The sequence below is a fragment of the Engystomops pustulosus genome, chromosome 5 (genome assembly GCF_040894005.1).
Source record: "Engystomops pustulosus chromosome 5, aEngPut4.maternal, whole genome shotgun sequence".
In the NCBI taxonomy this organism is placed as follows: Eukaryota; Metazoa; Chordata; class Amphibia; order Anura; family Leptodactylidae; genus Engystomops; species Engystomops pustulosus.
Genome location: NC_092415.1, coordinates 150,575,709 through 150,597,534, shown reverse-complemented (window position 1 = coordinate 150,597,534; position 21,826 = coordinate 150,575,709). Strand labels below are relative to the sequence as shown.

Below are 21,826 nucleotides of genomic sequence, written 5' to 3'. Positions count from 1 at the left end.
GTACGCTTATCGGTGATGATGCCACCAGCTGCACTGAAAACCCGCTCGGAAAACACGCTAGCGGCAGGGCAGGCAAGAACCTCCAAGGCGTACAGCGCCAGTTCGTGCCACATGTCCAGCTTTGAAACCCAGTAGTTGTAGGGAGCTGTGTGATCATTTAGGACGATGGTATGGTCAGCTACGTACTCCCTCACCATCTTTCTGTAAAGATCAGCCCTACTCTGCTAAGACTGGGGACAGGTGACAGTGTCTTGCTGGGGTGACATAAAACTGGCAAAGGCCTTGTAAAGCGTACCCCTGCCAGTGCTGGAAAAGCTGCCTGCTCGCCTACTCTCCCTCGCTACTTGTCCCGCAGAAGTACGCCCTCTGCCGCTAGCGCTGTCAGAAGGGAAATACTGTTTCAGCTTGTGCACCAGGGCCTGCTGGTATTCATGCATTCTCACACTCCTTTCCTCTCCAGGGATGAGAGTGGAAAGATTTTGCTTGTACCGTGGGTCCAGGAGAGTGAATACCCAGTAATCGGTGCTGGAATAAATTCTTTGAACGCGAGGGTCACGGGATAGGCAGCCTAGCATGAAATCTGCCATATGCGCCAGAGTCCCAACGCGCAAGAATGCACTCCCCTCACTGGCCTGACTGCCCATTTCCTTCTCCTCCAACTCCTCTTCTTCTGCCCATACAAGCTGAACAGTGAAGGACTGAACAATGGTCCCCTCTTCTGTCTCGCCAACATTCTCCTCCTCTTCCTCCTCCACCTCCTCCGATATGCGCTGAGAAACAGACCTAAGGGTGCTTTGGCTATCAACAAGGGAATCTTCTTCCCCCGTCTCTTGTGACGAGCGCAAAGCTTCCGACTTCATGCTGATCAGAGAGTTTTTCAACAGGCCAAGCAGCGGGATGGTGAGGCTGATGATGGCGGCATCGCCACTGACCATCTGTGTTGACTCCTCAAAGTTACTCAGCACCTGACAGATATCAGACATCCACGTCCACTCCTCATTGTAGACTTGAGGAAGCTGACTGACCTGACTACCAGTTCTGGTGGAAGTTGACATCTGGCAGTCTACAATCTCTCTGCGCTGCTGGTAAACTCTGGATAACATGGTTAATGTTGAATTCCACCTCGTGGGCACGTCGCACAACAGTCGGTGAGCGGGCAGTTGGAGGCGGCACTGCGCTGCCCTGAGAGTGGCAGCATCTGTGCTGGACTTCCTGAAATGCGCACAGATGCGGCGCACCTTCGTGAGCAAATCAGACAGATTGGGGTATGTCTTGAGGAAACGCTGAACTATGAGATTTAACACATGGGCCAGGCATGGCACATGTGTCAGTCTGCCGAGTTGCAGAGCCGCCACCAGGTTACGGCCGTTGTCACACACAACCATGCTTGGCTTCAGGTTCAGCGGTGCCAGCCACAGATCAGTCTGCGCCGTGATGCCTTGTAATAGCTCTTGGGCGGTGTGCCTTTTATCGCCTAGGCTCAGCAGTTTGAGCACCGCCTGCTGTCGCTTAGCGACGGCACTGCTGCTGTGCCTAGAGCTACCGACTGATGGCGCCATGCCCACGGATGGTAATTCGGAGGAGGAGGGGTGAGAGAAGGAGGAGGCATAGTAGGCCTTTGAGACCTGAACCGAGGTAGGCCCCGCAATCCTCGGAGTCGGCAGTATATGACCAGCCCCAGGGTCAGACTCGGTCCCAGCCTCCACCAAGTTAACCCAATGTGCCGTCAGCGATATATAGTGGCCCTGCCCGGCAGCACTCGTCCACATGTCCGTGGTCAGGTGGACCTTGTCAGAAACGGCGTTGGTCAGGGCACGGATGATGTTCTCTGACACATGCTTGTGCAGGGCTGGGACGGCACATCGGGAAAAGTAGTGGCGGCTGGGGACCGAATACCGAGGGGCAGCCGCCGCCATGAGGTTTCGAAAGGCTTCGGTCTCTACCAGCCTATAGGGCAGCATCTCCAGGCTAAGCAACTTGGAGATGTGGACGTTGAGGGCTTGGGCGTGTGGGTGGGTTGCGCTATACTTCCTTTTGCGCTCCAGCGTCTGGGGTATGGAGAGCTGAACGCTGGTGGATGCTGTGGAGGATCGTGGAGGCGAAGATGGGGTTTTCGCACGGGAGGTGTTTGGGCCGTGGTCCTGGGCAGGGGGCTGACTAGCAGATGACACAGGGGAAGGAGCAGTGTTGTGCCCGGCCGGAGGTGAACGGGCTTGGTGCCATTGAGTGGGGTGTTTAGCATTCATATGCCTGCGCATACTGGTGGTAGTTAAGCTAGTAGTGGTGGACCCCTGCTGATCCTGGTTTGGCAAAGGTTGCACACCACAGTCCGTCGGTCATCCGGTGTTTCTTTAAAGAACCTCCAGACTTCTGAAAATGTAGCCCTCGCCACGGGAGCTTGACTACGGGCAACATTTGGCGCTGATGCACCAGCTCTGGCCCTGCCTCTCCGTCTGGCCCCACCACTGCCTCTTCCAACCTGTTCTGCTATAGGACTCGCCTCCGTCTCAGAAGCACTGTGTTCACCCGGCCTATCAACCCAGCTTAGGTCTGTCACCTCATCATCCTCCGATCCCTCACTCTGCTCCCCCCTCGGACTTCCTGCCCTGACAACAACTTCACTACTGTCTGACAACCGTGTCTCCTCATCGTCCGACACCTCTTTACACACTTCTTCCACTACGTCAATAATGTCATCATCACCCACAGACTGCGACCGGTGGAAAACCTGAGCATCGGAAAATTGCTCAGCAGCAACCGGACAAGTGGACTGTGGGAAGGGTCCAGAAAACAGTTCCTCAGAGTATGCCGGTTCAAATGCCAAATTTTGCTGGGAGGGGGCAGACTGGGGGGAAGGAGGCTGAGGTGGAGGAGCTGGAGGAGTGCTGATTTCGGTGACATGGGTGGACTGCGTGGAAGACTGACTGGTGGACAAATGGCTAGAAGCATTGTCCGCAATCCACGACATCACCTCTTCGCACTGTTCTGGCCTCAACAGTGCTCTACCACGAGTCCCAGTAACTTGAGACATGATGAACCTAGGGAGTGTAGCTCTGCGGCGTTCCCCTGCTCCCTCATCAGCAGGTGGTGTCTCACCCCGCCCAGGACCACGGCCTCTGACCCCTGCAGTAGTTGGACGCCCACGTCCACGCCCTCGTCCTCTACCCCTAGCCCTCGGGTTAAACATTTTCAAAATTAAAGTGTAAACTTCAAATTTTTTTTTTTTTTTTTTAAACAAAACGATGCTATCCTATTGCTATGGCTAGTTTCTAACCTACACTGACAGCACACAACTGGATTTTGTGCTGTGCCAGATGACTTTGAGTTATAAGAGAAATAAACTAAAAAAATAAATAAATCAGCAGACTCTGCCTAATTCAAATCAAACCCCTAATAAATTGTCCCACTTCTGTGTTTGAGGTGGATATGTGTGTCACTAAGAGCTAAACACAACGGTCGCAAGTCTCCCAGCAAATTCCTCACAATATGGTACTAGCTGCACTAGTAATGCCAGCAAGCCCAGCCACAAGCAAACAAAAAAAAAGGAAAATATAACGCTATTGTAGGCCTAAGTAAGCCATTGGGGTTCTCCTATGGCTATTTTCTATCCTACACTCAAAGCACACTGCTTTGGCAGATTACTGTGAGTTCTAAAAAGAAATAAACGTCTAAAAAAATAAATCAGCAGACTGTGCCTAATTCAAATCAAACCCCTAATAAATTGTCCCACTTCGGTGTTTGAGGTGGATATGTGTGTCACTAAGAGCTAAACACAAGTCTCCCTGCAAATTACTCACAATATGGTACTAGCTGCACTACCAATGCCAGCAAGCCCAGCCACAAGTAAACCAAAAAAAAAAGGAAAATATAACGCTATTGTAGGCCTAAATAAGCCGTTGGGGTTCTCCTATGGCTATTTTCTAGCCTACACTGAAGGCACACTGCTGCACTACTAATGCCAGCAAGCCCAGCCACAAGTAAACCAAAAAAAAAGGAAAATAAAACGTTATTGTAGCCCTAAAAAGGGCTGTTGGGTTCTTGTAGAATCACTCCTGCCTAACACTATTCTAATAGAACACCCTAACGCTTTCCCTGACCAGCAGCAGCTCTCTCCCTAGCGGCATCCAGACAGAGAATGACGCAAGCAGCGCGGGCAGGGGCTAGTCTATTCCAGGGTCACCTGATCTGGCCAGCCAACCACTGCTATCGACGTGTAAGGGTACCACGTCATGCTGGGTGGAGTGCAGAGTCTCCTGGCTTGTGATTGGCTCTGTTTCTGGCCGCCAAAAAGCAAAACGGCGGGAGATGCCATTTTCTCGAGCTGGAAAAATACTCGTCCGAGCAACGAGCAGTTTCGAGTACGCTAATGCTCGAACGAGCATCAAGCTCGGACGAGTATGTTCGCTCATCTCTATTAATAACCATTTTACTCTATTATGTAATATTTAGTGTTTTATACAGTTAGGGTTTAACAATTCCCTGAAAACAATTTAGGGTTATAAGTTCCTTGGAGGAACTGTTGTTTATCTTAAATAATTTCCCCCTGGTGTTCCCAAAAACTCCAGCAATGCCTCAAGGATGAATTTTTCATCTGTGAGTATTATTAATTCTGTGAAGCCAAGTGCCAATGATATTTCTGTTCTCCCAGCTGATGTATTTTATGCGAATCTTTAATATTTGTTTAATTTGGAATATATTAAAAGAAAGGATTGTTAAAACATGGAGGCAAATCAAAACAGAGTAAAGTCTTGGCCATTGCTGCATGCAGTCCCTGGACATAGTGCGCCCTTATAAATGTATACTCATAGCCAAGACTACTACACCACTAATATTTTATGCAGATCACCAAAATTTCCACAAAAAAGTTTCATTTTGTAGTTTTATTTTGTATTGCACAGGATAAAGTTTCCAACTGGGAAACGAATATAGTAAATATCATAAAAAGCAGGAACCCAAGCAGGCCCAAAGCACACAAATAATGAGGAAGAGACCAAAATTATGTAAAATGTGATAGCAAGCATAAAATACATCTGCATATTATCAGGACCAGACAAGGGCTAATAATAAGCCATGATACCATACACAGAACATCCAAACAAACACATAACCATAGGCAGCCCTCTCCATCATTGTGACCTATTTATTACTCCATTATTCTGGTTTCCCAACATAGCACCTCTCAAAATTTTACCCTAGTCACCGGTATGGTCCTCAGAAAATGAGCGGAACTCACACTTCCCATTTTTTTTGTGCCCAGGTTTTGCTGTTGGGTAGGATATGAAATATATGAGCATAATATGGGATACAGAGATAGGATATGGAGAGATATTGATATACTGTGCTCCCTTACAAATAGATAACGGTATATACTGTGCCTCCATACAGATTTATATACTATGCCCCATTACAGACTGATCTATACATACTGTGCCCCCTATAGAGATATCTATATACTTTGCCCCCTTAGATAGATATATCTGTGTCTTAAAAATGCAGATGCTATTGATTCTTGTGCAATTTGAAGCAAATAAAGGATGGAGGTGCCCCCTCCAGCTCCCCATGTAGAAACGACCCTGCAGTTTTTTGAAGAAACGCATCAGGGAGGTTGTTCCAAACATCTTGGAGACCTGATCTTTTCTGGAGGTAGGCTTAATTATATCCTGTAAAGGGCATAGCATTACGTCTAGGACAACTTACTCTATTTTATGCTGCAGTTCTTAATGATGGGGTCTTATGTTATTTTTGTACATTATATTTGATGTTTTACCTTTATAGCAAAACAGAACATCAACACAGTTACACACGACACATTCTACCTGTCCAAGCTAATCTTTTAGAGTAGTCAGTTATTAATTTAATCAGTATAATAAATATAGTCATACTTACACTAATTGTTTTTTTTCCTGTTTTCTTCTTAAGGGAACCATTTAATAAGCTTTTAGTACAAGGCCTCATCAAAGGACAAACATTTCGGCTTCCATCAACAGGCAGATACTTACAAAGAGATGAAGTGGACATAAGTGGTAAGCAGTGATTATCTATTTAGTGTTTTACATAAATACATACAATACATAAAACTGTTTTTTTCCTCTATTTCTGATGTATGAAATGAATGTAATTGCTTTTTATTGACAGCGTTCATACAATGGACATTAAAGCAACATGTGTGACCCTATTTATAACCTATGTTATACAGTATACAGACATGAGAAAAAAATAATGCTATATGGATTACATTATATGGAAAGCAGCAGGCAAGCATCACCCAGACACGTTGGCAAAGAAGAATGAGCAAAACAACATAGTTGGAGATGTATTGCAAACCCCAGAGCATGACAACCATGTCACTGTGCAAGATCCCACACAAGCGTATAGGAGGTTTAATACTTCTGTCATGTACAGGATACATTTCCATAAATTATGGGTAGACGCCCCATGAAGGGTCATGCAAGTATTTCAGGATTTCAGTATTTCATGTGCTCCTCCTTGAAGCCTAGAAACGTTTCACTAGTTTATATAAAAGCATGGAGGGTTCTGAACTTAAAGATACATTATGATATTTGCTAAATTTTTCTACAAGTGACATAAGGTATTGATATTTTACTTGAAAATCACAACCAGACCTCCACATTCATTGTTTGATGTAAACTTTGTACAACTTTACCAAAGTAGGTACAATGTGGAAGGTTTGATAGAATAAGTTATTCCCTTAAAGTGACTTTATGATACCAAGTAAAGAAGCTACAATAGGCAATAGAGTTTTTCGAGAGCATCTGCCTAGCATTTATGCTACGTACTGTGATCTGCTCTGTATTCCACAGCTAAAAAGAAAGGTTTCAAATGGCTGATATGTAATAAAAGGGGATATTGCTGACTGAAACATTGAGCGTTATCCTCAAACAGTGTTTCATTACTTGGGATAAAGTCACTTTAGAGCAGTGGTTCTCTTTCTCTGTGGCCCATTAATACAGTTCCTCATGCTGTGGTGACCAGTAACCATAAAATTATTTTACATAACTATAATTTTGTTCATTTTATGCATCGTAATATTAGTCAGTGATGCTCGCAGATGTCGCAGCCCCTGCATCCAGTAGTCACAGTGATGCCCCCAGTTGTCACATTGATCCCCCAGTAGCCAGCAGTCACAGTGATACCCCCAGTAGTCACTGTGATTCCACCAAAATCCACTAGTCAAAGTGATCCCCCAGTAGCATGTAAACATAATGATGCTCAGTATTCATGAATTCCCCCAGTAGCCAGTAGTTACCGTAATGCCACAGAGGCCAGTATTCACATGGACGCCCCCAGGATTCATTAGTCACAGCTCCTGGCCCAGTAGTCACAGTAATGCCCCCTGCTGTCACAGGGATGCCCCCAGTAGCCAGAAGTCAGAGCAATACTTACAGTAGCTAGTAGTCACTGAAATGCCTAGACAGCATTCACCATGATTGCCCCTGTAGCCAGCAGTCACAAAATAATAATTAAAACAAACTTACTTTGTTCCTCTCTGTGGGTTTTCATCTCTCTTTAAATCAATGTTCCAGTGCTATTCCTGCCCACTAAAAAGTCATTGTGGTCCATCAGCCTCCATTTGGATCCAGGTGTCAATTTTATTATGATATTTAAAACAAATTATATGATTAATGTGAGAAATCAGTGGTAGATCTCTGCCTGAACGGTCACACAAAGCTTTTTACTCCATATTCCTGGAAAGATGGTAGGTTTTTATTTAAATATTTTAATTTTTTCAGATAATGAACCAATCCATGCAAAGACTGGAGAAAAACTGCAAGTAACATGGGAAAAGATGAGCAAGTCCAAGCATAATGGTGTAGATCCAGAGGAAATGGTGGAGAAATATGGCTTTGATACCACCCGTCTGTATCTGTTATTTGCTGCCCCTCCAGAGCAGGACATACTATGGGATATGAAGAGTATGTAAGCTTCTGTTTTAGGTGCTTTATTCACTGTGTTTAGCTGTAAATCAAATATTATGCTACAGAAACCGTTATTTGACCATAACTCGAATTATGCAGATGCCTGCGTCTTCCCCAGGTGCTAACATATGTTGAAATGTAGAATATATAGGAATGCCATGGCATGTGTGATATTCAAGTCTTGGAGACGGGCAGAAATAGCCACACTTGGTTGTCTGCATTAACCCAATAAACTTTGAATAGAGAAGAAGGCCCTGTGTGACCACTGTTTAATTTAATTTTCTCCTCAATAAGAGACTGGGGACCCCCATGCTAGTAATCTGTGGGGGTCCCAGCAATTATACATTACTAACCTATCCTGTGGTATTATCCCTTTAATCCAGCATAGGTGCAGTTTATAACACTTTTTATGGTTGGTGTTATAAGAACTGGCTTAAAGGTCATTTATGGACGTCTGATTTACTTGTGTTCCGTTTTACAGCGGATGCAATACCTGGCGTCCAAAGGTGGCAATCTCGTGTGTGGAAGTTAACAAGCAAGTATATTGAAGCCCGAAACGCCTCCGTAAAACCAAATCCTCAAGTTCTGCGTAAGAAAGAAATGGCAGAAGCCCAAAAGATCTGGCAACACCGAAATCTTACTGTGTCTGAGGTAACTGGTTCTCATTGCTGCAAGTAGACCTCATACGGTTATCATATGTTATTTATTAATGTACAGGTTATATTGCTTTGGTGTCTACTGGTTATGAACCTGGGTCTGTTGAGGAAAACTTCTTTGAAGACTGTTTTTTATTGACGTGAGTTTAAATGGGTTCTCATAGACTATTCAAGAACTTCTATACGGCCGGGAGGGGGCTGCTTAAAAAATAAACCTGTACTTACCGCCATGGTCCCTCCCATTGTCCCGCACCGCCTTCTCTATGGTCCGTGCCCTCGTTTGTTTACAGGGGCATGGAAGCTGCACTTACTTCAGCTTCCAACCGGACGTGGTGGCTGACCCAGCCCACCTGCCACGACCCAGTGCTGGAAATGGGGACGGGTTGGTTTGGCCAGTCACCTTGGCCAGAAGCTGAACTCGGCGCAGCTTCTGTGTCCCTGTATACAAACAGGGGCATGGACCGGAGAGACTTCAGCACGGGACACCTGGAGGGAGTTCAGAGGTAAGTTACAGGATTATTTTTTTAAGCAGCCCCCACCCGGCCACATTTAAGTTTTTGAAAAGTCTCAGACAACCACCTTAAGTAATAAATATGCGTCCCATTATTTATTACTCATTTTGCATTTACATCTTCAGGTATTTACATTATGTTTTTGAAGCAACACATTGTAGCTGCTGAAATTTGTTGTTGTTCTTTCCCTTTTTTTTCCACACTTGGTTTCGGCTTCAAACACTGCATGTAAATATGTAAATGTACTGTATAAGACCAACAAAAAGGGTTCCAAATCGTGTTGGTGGTTGTTGTATACAAATGTCCACCAATCACACCCCTACCTCCCCCTGTTGGAGAATGAAGGCATAATGATGCTGAGATTTTTACTCATTTTTATTAAAAAAAGGGGGTGCCTCACATTCTAAAGGTAAATTACCAAACCCGAAAAGCAATGATAGACCATATTTTTGGAGAAAATCACTTATGGTGAGATATTATGGGGGACATTTATCATATGCTGACGCTCGTTTGTTAGTATATGACACTCCAGTATTCAACAGGTCAGGTGCCCAGTGTACAATTCCAGAATTGCACCCCAACCTGCCGCCGGCCGTGCCCCCTTCACACCACTCCATGGTTCACTAGTAATTACGATTATTTCTGGGCTTGTACACAGGAAAACATATGTTCTAGCCCTGATATATCTCTCCCTATGTCATTACCTACACACATCACCTAGACAAAACCTAGGCTACAATGTTCCCCGAGTCACAGGGAGTGGCTGTGCAAAATTTGGTGATTGTAAACATGATGGTGCAGGTTTCTTTAGCGGACATGCATACATAGATACATATACACACACACACACATACACTCAGCTTTATATATTAGATATATATGATTTTATAGCATATCAATAAAATAGATGCAAACTGAGTAGCTGCTCCAATTTACAAATGAATGGGACCTGAGTTGCAGTTTGACCACTACACAGAGAATGGCGCTGTCTGCTTCCTGATTACAGGGACAAGGTCCCAGGATTTTACTTCATTAAACTACTAGTCCCCTCAGGTAGGGTATGAAATTTTCCTTTATGGAATTCCCTCATTTATGCAAAATCTCACCCGTTTACCTCCTCCAAAGTCATGTGAAAAAAATTTGAGGATAATATTTGCCTAAGACGAGTCAAATGAGGCTGCAGGGAAGTGTGACTTCAGATGTTCCTATGTTAAGTCCTATATTACCTAGAAACATACGTACTTTTCATATTTTGATGTTCTATTGTACCTAGATTCCGATGTCACAAAGTGTGAACATATTTAACATAGGGCTGCTCTTAGTATTTAGGAGGGTGATTGACTTTGGGATGTTTTTGAGAAGGAATCAGAATGCCTTCAGAAAACCCACGCAAACACAAAGATGAAATGATTCACCTGTGCAGGAATTAGCCAGTCGCTGTTAACTTTCACAAATATGAGTTATTCTGAAAAGACATTTTTGTTTGTGTTGCCTAGGTAACCAGCTACTTCACTGAGGATTTCGTTTTCAATGCAGCTATTTCCCAGCTAATGAGTCTAAGCAACATACTCTCGGTAAGTGCATCTGCTGGGACCTGTGATCATCACTAATATCACAGGGAGGACTCCTCTTCTTTTGCCCAGGCTTAAGAAAGAGGAACAGATTGTTTTTGCTTCTCCTTTGTTTTGAGCAGTTGTTGTAAAATTGGACATTGTTCTACGGATACATGATAGAAATGTAATAGTCTCTTCCAATGTTGTGCGCTCTCTCAGGAAAGGGCTCTTTGTATAAAGGCAGGAATAAAAGAGTCTGCAGGCTTTTATCCAGGCTCGTTTCCAATACCATGAACTTTTGTCTATTGCGGTCAAGATCACCGTTCACATTCATGGAACAATGCAGACAAAATAAACATTTTACCGCAATGAAAATGTCTTTTACAGATAATGCTGGTTCATTGAATATGATACATCTAAAGCCTCTAATACGAGGCCTATTGTAAGGGAGTAAACAAGACAATTCTGCAAATCCAGTTTCTGCTGCGCCATCCATAATGTTAGAGTAGAGCGGATGGCTAACCAGGTTCTGGACGTTGTGATTAGAGTGTGAACTTTATGCTGCCTCAGGACTTTATACAATTAGATAAAATGATCAGAAATTTCTTATGTTCTTCAATGGTGTAATCACTAATATTATCCATAATGGTTAAACCAGTCATATATTTACAAGGCTGCTTAATCCTGGACGTTAGACAATTCTTCTTGTCCACCAGGCAGGAAGTTTGGATCATGTAAAGTAACCTTTAGGCCTCATGCACACAACCATGTGCAGAAACTGGTCACAAACACTGGAAAGTTTGTGGCCCTGTTTAAGGTGACCAAGCCAGAATTCGGACAGGAATGTGACTTGCTCTATATTTTGCGGCATGGCCACCTGGCCACTAGCTGCCTTTTGTATGACTAGCTCACGGTCCATATACAGTCATGTGCATGAGGCGGTAGACTATATTCAAACGTGAAGTTTTTGATTCAGTTTTTGATTGCAGGATACAAAAATAGGTATATGGTCACATGAACAATTTGCTGGCTGCAAATAAGTGGGCAAATATATCTACTTGCGGCCTGTATGTATAGCAATGACAATAGAGAGAAATGAAGGCGTAAATTATGGCTAGCACACAGCCCCATGTCGGGTTCATGCGCATGAGGTCTTTGTCTTTCCTTTTACATTTTCAGAACGTTTTAAATCCAGCTTTTCCTATTTTCAAAGAGTAAGCTACACATGATTTAATCTTTACCCTCCATTGATTTACATTGATGCCTTTCATCTGTCTATTACAGAACATCATCCAGCATACCTACCTGCAGCATAGTTCAGTGGGGAGCTTTCAATCCCTTATAATAAATAATTCATTGTGCTTTTAATGCTTGTATGTATTATTTATCTGCACTTTTGGTTATTATAGTATGACTCAACATGCCCTGGCAGTGAGAAACTATGATGTAATATTGGGGCATGTACAGTTTCATTAAAGCCAATTGGTTAGATTAAAAAAGTTCCTTTTTTGCTCAATAGTGTACACACTGCACACCATCTTGATAGAAAAAAACCCCTGAAATACAGATATATTTGCTAATTTTATTAAAAACTGAAATATCATATGTATTTACACCCTTTGCTATAACACTCATATTTAACTCACATGCTGTCCATTTCCTTCTGATCCTCCTTGAGATGGTTTTACTCCCTAATTGGAGTACAGCTGTGTTTAAACTGATTAGAAAGGAACACACCTGTCTATATAAGACCTCACAGTACATGTCAAAGCACATGAGAATCATGATGTCTACGGAACTGCCCAAGGAGCTCAGAGACAGAATTGTGGCAAGACTAGGACAAGGTTACAAAAACAATATCTGCAGCATTTAAGGCTCCTAAGAGCACAGTGGCCTCCATAATACTTAAATGAAAGAAGTTTGGGAGGACCATAACTTTTTCTCAACCTGGCCATCTAGCCAAACTAAGCAATAGTGGGAGAAGAGCTTTCGTGAGAAAGGTAAAGAGGAAGATCACTGTAGCTGAGCCCCAGATATTCAGTACGGAGATGGGAGAAAATTTCACAATGTCAACTTTATCACTGGAGCCATCCACCAGTTGGGGCTTTATGGCAGAGTGTGCCGACAGAGGCCTCTGCTTAGTGCAAGACATATGAAAGCCAAAATACACACATGAAGGACTCCCAGACTATGAGAAATAAGATTCTCTGGTCTGAAGAACTTTTTGGTGTTCATTCTAAGCGGTATGTGTAGAGAAAACCAGGCACAGCTCATCACTTGCCAAATACAATCCTTGGATAAGTTTGTGGAACAAAACACAGGGTAAAAACCAATAAGTCCAACTTCAAACAACAGAATCCAGGATGAGAAAATATTCAAAATTTATTTCAGCAGTTTAAAAAGAGAGACCTGCTGGTCATCCAACAAACAGGAATTCACATGGGATAAATAAAGGTAAGAAGGAGAAATTGCCTACGTGTTTCGGAAAATTAATTCCTTACTCATAGCTATAAGTCTGTTGGAAAACATAAGCTGGACTTATTGGTTTTTACTTATATACTTGGCGCAAAGGCTGTCCATGCTCACAGTACCACAGAGGAACTACAAGATGAGCTGACAATGAACTTCGTTTCTTTTTGGTAAAACACAGGGTTGTTGAAGGACATGCTACCAACAAGCAAACCGGTTTGGTACAAATGAGTAGATCTTTATTTTTCTTAATAGTGGACAACATGTATACTGCTAATTATTGTGGAACCTGTGATACATGTATGTACATGAATGTGTTCACCTTTATGTTAATTTTTATTTCAATGCTTCACCCAAATATGACCTATGGGCTTCACCTATATGAGTATAAAAATCCTGCGATCTTCAATACCTATTTTAGTATAAAAGTTATTGCCCTTATCATTTCATTTCTGCTTAGGTCCCATCAGATTATCAAAATAAAATATATACCATGGGTTGACAATTTTTGGTAGTATCACGTCAAAATACCGTAATAATCCATTTTCCATCAATTGATATTTCATTACTGTGTCCCTTTGTGCCATTTTTACGTGCCATATGTTACTATTATGTTATAACACATTAAATACAATGTAACTCCATACTTCCTCTCCGTCGCCAGCATTCCACTACTGATATATTCACCAATTAATACACGCAAGCTCATCACTTAGAACGTAACGCCGATGCCACTGTGCAAGCGCCGCTCACTTACCCGGGCATTTAACACATTACACACCACGGCGTCTTTCTTCTTTGGGTAAGTCCTTCCTTTTACAAGTGCGCTCTCAAGATGCGTTGTCTATTATTAAGGAAAAATAAAGATCTACTCATTTGTACCCAACTGGTTTGCTTGTTGGTAGAGCATCCTTCAATAACCCTGTGTTTTGTTCCATAAACGTATCCGTTTATGGAAAGGCTAAGGCAAAGGCTGTCCATGCTCACAGTACCACAGAGGAACTACAAGATGAGCTGACAATGAACTTCGTTTCTTTTTGGTAAAACACAGGGTTGTTGAAGGACATGCTACCAACAAGCAAACCGGTTTGGTACAAATGAGTAGATCTTTATTTTTCTTAATAGTGGACAACATGTATACTGCTAATTATTGTGGAACCTGTGATACATGTATGTACATGAATGTGTTCACCTTTATGTTAATTTTTATTTCAATGCTTCACCCAAATATGACCTATGGGCTTCACCTATATGAGTATAAAAATCCTGCGATCTTCAATACCTATTTTAGTATAAAAGTTATTGCCCTTATCATTTCATTTCTGCTTAGGTCCCATCAGATTATCAAAATAAAATATATACCATGGGTTGACAATTTTTGGTAGTATCACGTCAAAATACCGTAATAATCCATTTTCCATCAATTGATATTTCATTACTGTGTCCCTTTGTGCCATTTTTACGTGCCATATGTTACTATTATGTTATAACACATTAAATACAATGTAACTCCATGCTTCCTCTCCGTCGCCAGCATTCCACTACTGATATATTCACCAATTAATACACGCAAGCTCATCACTTAGAACGTAACGCCGATGCCACTGTGCAAGCGCCGCTCACTTACCCGGGCATTTAACACATTACACACCACGGCGTCTTTCTTCTTTGGGTAAGTCCTTCCTTTTACAAGTGCGCTCTCAAGATGCGTTGTCTATTATTAAGGAAAAATAAAGATCTACTCATTTGTACCCAACTGGTTTGCTTGTTGGTAGAGCATCCTTCAATAACCCTGTGTTTTGTTCCATAAACGTATCCGTTGTTTTGCATCCCGATTATACAATGGAAATCAGGGCGACGCAGCAACCACCATTTCCAATTACAAGACAAGCCTGTATATACGAAAAATCTTTTCGGAAGTGCTGTGTATCACCTTTATTTATAGGAATCAAATACTATCCCAACAGTGACACATGGTGGTGGCAGCATTATGCTATGGGGGTGTTATCCAGCTGCAGGGACAGGACCACTGGTTGCAATTTAAGGAAAGATAAATGCGGCCAAGTACAGAGATATCCTGGATAAAAACCTTTTCCATAGTGCTCTGGACCTCAGACTGGGCTGAAGGTTCCCCTTCCAACAAGACAATGACCCTAAGCACACAACTAAAATAACAAAGAAGTGGCTTCAGAACAACTCTGTGACCATTCTTGACTGGCCCAGCCAGAGCCATGACCTAAACCCAATTGAACATCTCTGAAGAGAGAGCAGAAAAAATACTTTTTGTACCTACTGTAGTTCTATAACTGGTTGCAGATCTTTATAAAGGAATTCTTATACCTGAATGCAATGCATGCACCTCAACCACTTGAAAGGCCACCAGCAACCATTGCTTCACTTCTAATTTGGCAGCCCATAGAAAATAGAGTCATGTACATAGTTGGTCACCTGTCCATTTCCAAGATAGGAACCTTCAACCCCCTCCCCTGCCTGGATCCTAGAGGAAGAGACTATATCATTGAGGTATTGACAACATATCTTGAGAAGATAATACCCCATCTAAATGGGTTTTACTGGCCCACTGGAGAATCCCAAGGAGAGTGGGCTAGGGGAAAAATACAAATGCCCCACACAACTATGTGAGGCAAAAATGGTTACTATGACAATTTGGTGAGTACTTCATGACTTAAAAGTCTGAGCAACTCCACTTTCTTTATTGCTGGAGGCGTAAGCGGCTGTGTAAATGATAACACAGCTGTTTAGACTTCCAGCAATGAAGAAAAACAACTTTAAAACTAGCCAAATACATGGTAACATGTAAAACACTTGTGTTCAAACGCATTTAAAAATGCATCCCCAAAACACCACATCTGACTGCACCCTTAATGGAGGCTGCTACTGGTCGTTTCTTTGACTTGAGGCTGCTGGTGGTTTTACAAGTGAATGCTGCTGTACTTTTTATTGAGTGTAGGCTGCTGCTGTCATTTAAGCGAGTGGAGGCCTCTGCTGGCCATTTTAGCGAGTGGATGCCATGCTGCTATTGGCCATATTAGCGAGTGGAGGGCGCTGATGGCCATTTAAGTGAGTGGAGGCTGCTGCTGGGCAATTTAGCGAGTGGAGGCGGCTTCTGGCCGTTTTAGCGAGTGGAGGCGGCTTCTGGTCGTTTTAGCGAGTGGAGGCGGCTTCTGGCCGTTTTAGCGAGTGGAGGCGGCTTCTGGCCGTTTTAGCGAGTGGAGGCGGCTTCTGGCCGTTTTAGCGAGTGGAGGCGGCTTCTGGCCGTTTTAGCGAGTGGAGGCGGCTTCTGGCCGTTTTAGCGAGTGGAGGCGGCTTCTGGCCGTTTTAGCGAGTGGAGGCGGCTTCTGGCCGTTTTAGCGAGTGGAGGCGGCTTCTGGCCGTTTTAGCGAGTGGAGACGGCTTCTGGCCTTTTTAGCGAGTGGAGGCGGCTTCTGGCCGTTTTAGCGAGTGGAGGCGGCTTCTGGCCGTTTTAGCGAGTGGAGGCGGCTTCTGGCCGTTTTAGCGAGTGGAGGCGGCTTCTGGCCGTTTTAGCGAGTGGAGGCGGCTTCTGGCCGTTTTAGCGAGTGGAGGCGGCTTCTGGCCGTTTTAGCGAGTGGAGGCGGCTTCTGGCCGTTTTAGCGAGTGGAGGCGGCTTCTGGCCGTTTTAGCGAGTGGAGGCGGCTTCTGACCATTTTAGCGACTGAAGGCTGCTGCTGGTCATTTTATTGAGTGGAGGCTGTTGCTGGTCATTTTATTGAGTGGAGGCTGCTGCTGTACATTTTATTGAGAGGAGGCCGCTGCTGGCCATTTTAGTGAGAGGAGGCCACAGCTGGTCACTACATATAAGGTGTTAGGAGCATGGATCAGTGTGTACATGTCAGTGCTTGACAGGGGTGGCAGCACAATTTTAGGTATATAGGGTCCCCGATCCAAAATATGCATCAGAGCCCACTGGTGTCTTGTTAAGTGTTGTTAAGTGTTGTCAGTGTGGGAGTATGTGAATTGGCAGTGGGGAGGTGGGAGGTTACCGGGTGCTGGTTACTGATCATATGCGTTTCTATGTAAATGCATTTATGATCAGCCACTTTAAATTTTTATGTATCAAAGTAAAAAGCAAAACAATTCATATGTACTATGTATATACAGGCAGTCCCCTACTTAAGAACACCTGACTTACAGATGACCCCTAGTTACAAACGGACCCCTGGATGTCAGTAATTTACTGTACTTTAGCCATAGGCTACAATCTTATGACAATCGAACATTTTGTCTGGAGCTACAATTATTAAGTATACAGTTCCGACTTACATACAAATTCAACTTAAGAACAAACCTACAGAACCTATCCTGTACGTAACCCGGGGACTGCCTGTAATATGAATTATTTAGCTTTTTCTTGTTGATACTCTTGTTACATAAGAATTTCCTAATTAGTCCACAACCCTGAAGTGGTAATGTGTGTGTAGAATAGAGATAACCCCTCCCCTTTCTAATTGGTTCACATCCCTGGTAATGTGTGTGTATATACGTTACATCCAAACCAGGTACCTGTTCGGTTTCAGTTTTATGCATCTAAGAGGTGGCATCTGCACTATAGAGCTTGGCTCCATTAACTGACAGTGCAGAATTTGTGATTCTGGTTTTCCCAGGGTGGGTCCAGCAGTCAGTCTTGGAAATGGGGTATATGCCTACAAAGTAGTTGTGCAACCTATAAAGCTTGCTTGTCTTTTTTTTCTCTATTTCTTATTTCTTCTTCCTTAGTAATGAGTAAATGAAACGTAGGGAACTATTCTTCTGCTTCTCTTTTGGGTTTAAAACACAAACATTCTTTACTACTGCAGCTTTCATTTGCAGCTTATTACATCAGCCATTTGTTTTATACTGCGTCAACGCTATCTACTTAGTGGCTGGTAGAACCAATTAGTGACATTATCCGTGACCGGTCTCTGACAATGCGCTTTTATGAAAGGGCACAATCTTACTTACATCATCCGGAAGGAAACATTGACTAATTATACTTACTCATTAATAGCCACGGAGAAGAATTCAAGACGGTTATGACCTGGACTATATTCCTGTCACATCATTTTTAATTTGAAGATATTTATAGAAAAGTATCTCCCAAGTTCTGAAAGAAATAAGTGCTACACCATAGTCTGGAATGGTCTCAGGTGTATGATGAGTTTAGGTAGGTTGTTTAGGATAGTTTAGGCTTTGAAACATTTACAATCTACAGTGTAGGCTGTAATGCAGTACAGTCATTTTGGCACCTATGTAGGGGTAGAATTTGTCTTCCAGTTGAAATAAGTAGAATAGGACAAAAAGTTTTATTTTAGGGTCATGCAGGAATTTAAAAAATCTGACATTTTTGTAGGTTGATGCCAGATCTGTTAATTCATCAGAGGCTTCTTTAGTGCCCCTGTGGTCTGTATGTACATACCATATATACTCGAGTATAAGCCTAGTTTTTCAGCACAAAAAATGTGCTGAAAACCCAAACTCGGCTTATACTTGGGTCGGCCTATACCCGATTATATACAGTAGCAGCAGTGTACTTGTAATACCTTTTACTGTGATTTAGTGGAAGCATCTGAGATGTTCCATAGTAATATTTGACAGTGATGCCAATAAAGTAGGCAGCGATATCTCCAAGACTACAAAACTATTACTCCCATGATCCTGCAGTTCTCAGTAACAGCTCCTCCCTCACATGTACGGTGCACAACGGGTCCCGGTGCATGGAGAGGACTCGCAGGCCCAGCTTCAAAAAGATGGTGGCACATGGGCGCCGCCATCTTGCCGCGGAACGTTGCTCCCCATGACGTCATCGGGGAGCGGCAATCCGCTGCCATGACAGCCTCGGGTCTTCCGAAGACCCGAGGCTGTCCGGTTTTAACCCGTTCATTACAATGTGCTTGTTGCACATTGTAATGAATGAGGAAGTAAATCCCCATATACTGCCATACTGTAGTATGGCAGTCTATGATAGGATAGATCAGACAACCTAGGGTTAAAGTACCCTAGGGAGTCTGAAAAATAGTAAAAGTAAAAATTTTTAAAAAATTATATTAAAAATACCTAAAATTTCAAATCACCCCCCTTTCCCTAGAACTGATAAAAATATTAATATTAACAGTAAAAATCATAAACACATTAGGTATCGCCATGTCCAAAAATGCCCGATCTATCAAAATATAATAACGGTTTTTCACTGCATTTAACCCCGTAATGGAAAATAGCGCCCAAAGTTGAAAATGGCACTTTTTTGAAAAATATTTAAAAAATCTATAAAAAGTAGTATCATTTTAAAAGCCTTTTCTTCTTAAAAAACTAGGGCATAAGACCATACCGGTATGTCAGTGTGCTTGGTTTACAATCCTTCATCCTGGTGATGTCCTTTAAGATCAGTCTTTTCCACCACTCCAGAACCCTAGTCTTTCAGATTAGTTTGTTTTCCAGCCCTCATTGAATTTCAGTGTTTCTGCCTGTTTCCTTCTGTTCTGATGTCATCTCTTAATGTGTGAGCGCTCTAATTCAGAAATGGTTATTCGGAAAGCTCAGCTTTATTATTGGCTTAATTTAGAAGCTTTTGTTGAAAAGTTGAAAGCAGATAATAGCAAATTATGAGAAGGTTTTTGCTTCCATTGTGCACCCTCGACAGCTTTTTCAGTTGTTTTTTAATACGTGTAGATAATGATTTTGTCTGCATTCCATAATTATTACAATGGGGGAGGTAGGTGATGAACCATGAAAGAACAGACATCTATTAAATAGCAAAATGTAGCTGCAGCGATTGAGCTTCCGCTGTTATGTACGTGTTGTCATGTTACATCTCGGTGATTAAAAAGCTATTAACTTTAAAGTTTACAGATAACTTTCTCTCCTGCTTAGAGAGTGAAACATATTAAACATTTCTGGATTCTGTCTTTATCCATGAAAAATCTCTTAACGGCATTGTCCCAAATGGACTATTTGGAATAATGCATGTTATAATAGGATCCTGACAGGCCCTCGGCAGTGCTCCTATTATCCTGTTTTTCACATTTGTATTATATGGCTGTATATCCCATCCTGCCCTCTGGTGTAATTCTGCAGGTTTGGGTCATGTATTCCGCATTTGGAACAGAACTGCAGCTGTAATGTGGACATTGTAATATGGATGCAGCTTAAAGAATATCTCTTAAAATCTTGTTAAGGACAGCACACATCTGATTTAGCACACAAATTGCATATATCATAGCTGCTATCAGTGTGTGGGAATACATTTCCTTTTTCATTGAATCTGACATGAGTCCCGTCATTTACAAGAATTAAGTTATTTAACCCTAGAATGCATACCCGGGGCCTCGCAGGCCCGCTCTGTTAGTTGTTTTCTTTTTACTGCAAGTTTACTTTAGTTAGAATTCTGAAACTCTAGGTATTCCTCGGTTATATAGTTGTTATTCATATCCAGTTGTTCATATATTTTTATGTTACAGGCATTTCGGTATAATAACTCTTTTTTGTGAATACCCCATATTTACATACCTGGGGCCTTTTAGGCCCATACTAGGTTTACATGTGATCCTAAGTCTTTTTGTCTTTTCTGTTGCTGGGGAAAACTTTGACTTAGGCTGCATTCACAATGCCGTTGCCTGCCGTACCGTACTGGGCAACGGCAGCGCACGGGGAGTGGAGGAGGAGGTGAGCGCAGCTCACCCCTGCCCCTCTCCATAGGGATACATGGCACACGGCGCCGTATTACGGGAAAAGATAGGACATGTCCTATCTTTTTCCCGGTTACGGAGCGGTACAGCTCCCGCAGGGCGCCGTGCGCCCATTGCCGTCTGTGGGGGACGTATATCGGCTATATATATGTCGGCCGTATATACGCCCCCATACGGTCGTGTGAATGTAGCCTTAGTCTTTATGACTCTGCTGTTGCTGGAGAGTGTGGATTGTCTGACTACATGGTCATGTGATCTTGCGCCTCTGACATCATCATAGCTCCTGAAGGAGTCAGCTTTCTTGTTTCTTGAAAAAGAAACTCTGAGCTCCAAAAATCCAAAGATTTCCACTTCACCTAAAAGAAAGTGGTGACCTGCTGAAGGTGAGAGGAGGGGGCTGTACAGACATTAACAAAGAGTCTACAACCCTTATTGTAATCATTTTTTTTACATTATAGTTTACTGACTTCTAAGGTTACAATGGCATAGTCTACATCCAGGGGTTTGACTGACCAAGAAATCAAAGCAATCATTTTTGATAGTGATGAAGATAGTGAACTTTCTTTGTCTGATGAAGAGTACATGCCACCAGCTAATGTCTCTACTTCATCATTGAGTGATTCTTCAGATGATGAAGAAGAAATGGATCCAGCAGAACGTACAACCAGAACATCCAAAACAAATGTTTTTTTGGGACAGTACTCCTAGGGTTCTTGGATGTACCCCATCACATAATATTGTAAGAGTTGCTCAAGGAACTGTAGGAATTCCACAATTCTTGTCCAAAAGAGAGATTTTCTGTAAGCTATGATCAGATGTGGTATACGTTTTCAGGAACATTCATAGCCAAGAGATAAAAAAAGAAAGCAATGTTACATTTGTCCAGCAAAGAAGGACAGGAAATCGGAGCGTGTCTATACTACTTGTGGACAAAATGCCTGCAAGGTAAATTCGAAAAGGAAACGTTGAAAAGGGAAATTACTGCAGCATGTTTACTGC

The 21,826-nt window shown here is 42.8% G+C and overlaps 1 protein-coding gene across 3 annotated transcripts in view; it reads left to right on the top strand.

Annotated features, from left to right (window-relative positions):
* LARS2 (leucyl-tRNA synthetase 2, mitochondrial) overlaps nucleotides 1-21,826 on the top strand; it is a 156,096-nt gene that overhangs the window by 116,214 nt on the left and 18,056 nt on the right. For all 3 annotated transcript variants that reach the window (XM_072153401.1, XM_072153402.1, XM_072153403.1), the window contains 4 exons: nucleotides 5,920-6,023; nucleotides 7,752-7,934; nucleotides 8,419-8,588; nucleotides 10,602-10,679. In XM_072153401.1, coding sequence (XP_072009502.1) covers nucleotides 5,920-6,023; nucleotides 7,752-7,934; nucleotides 8,419-8,588; nucleotides 10,602-10,679 — 535 coding nt within the window. The remainder of the gene's footprint in view (nucleotides 1-5,919; nucleotides 6,024-7,751; nucleotides 7,935-8,418; nucleotides 8,589-10,601; nucleotides 10,680-21,826) is intronic.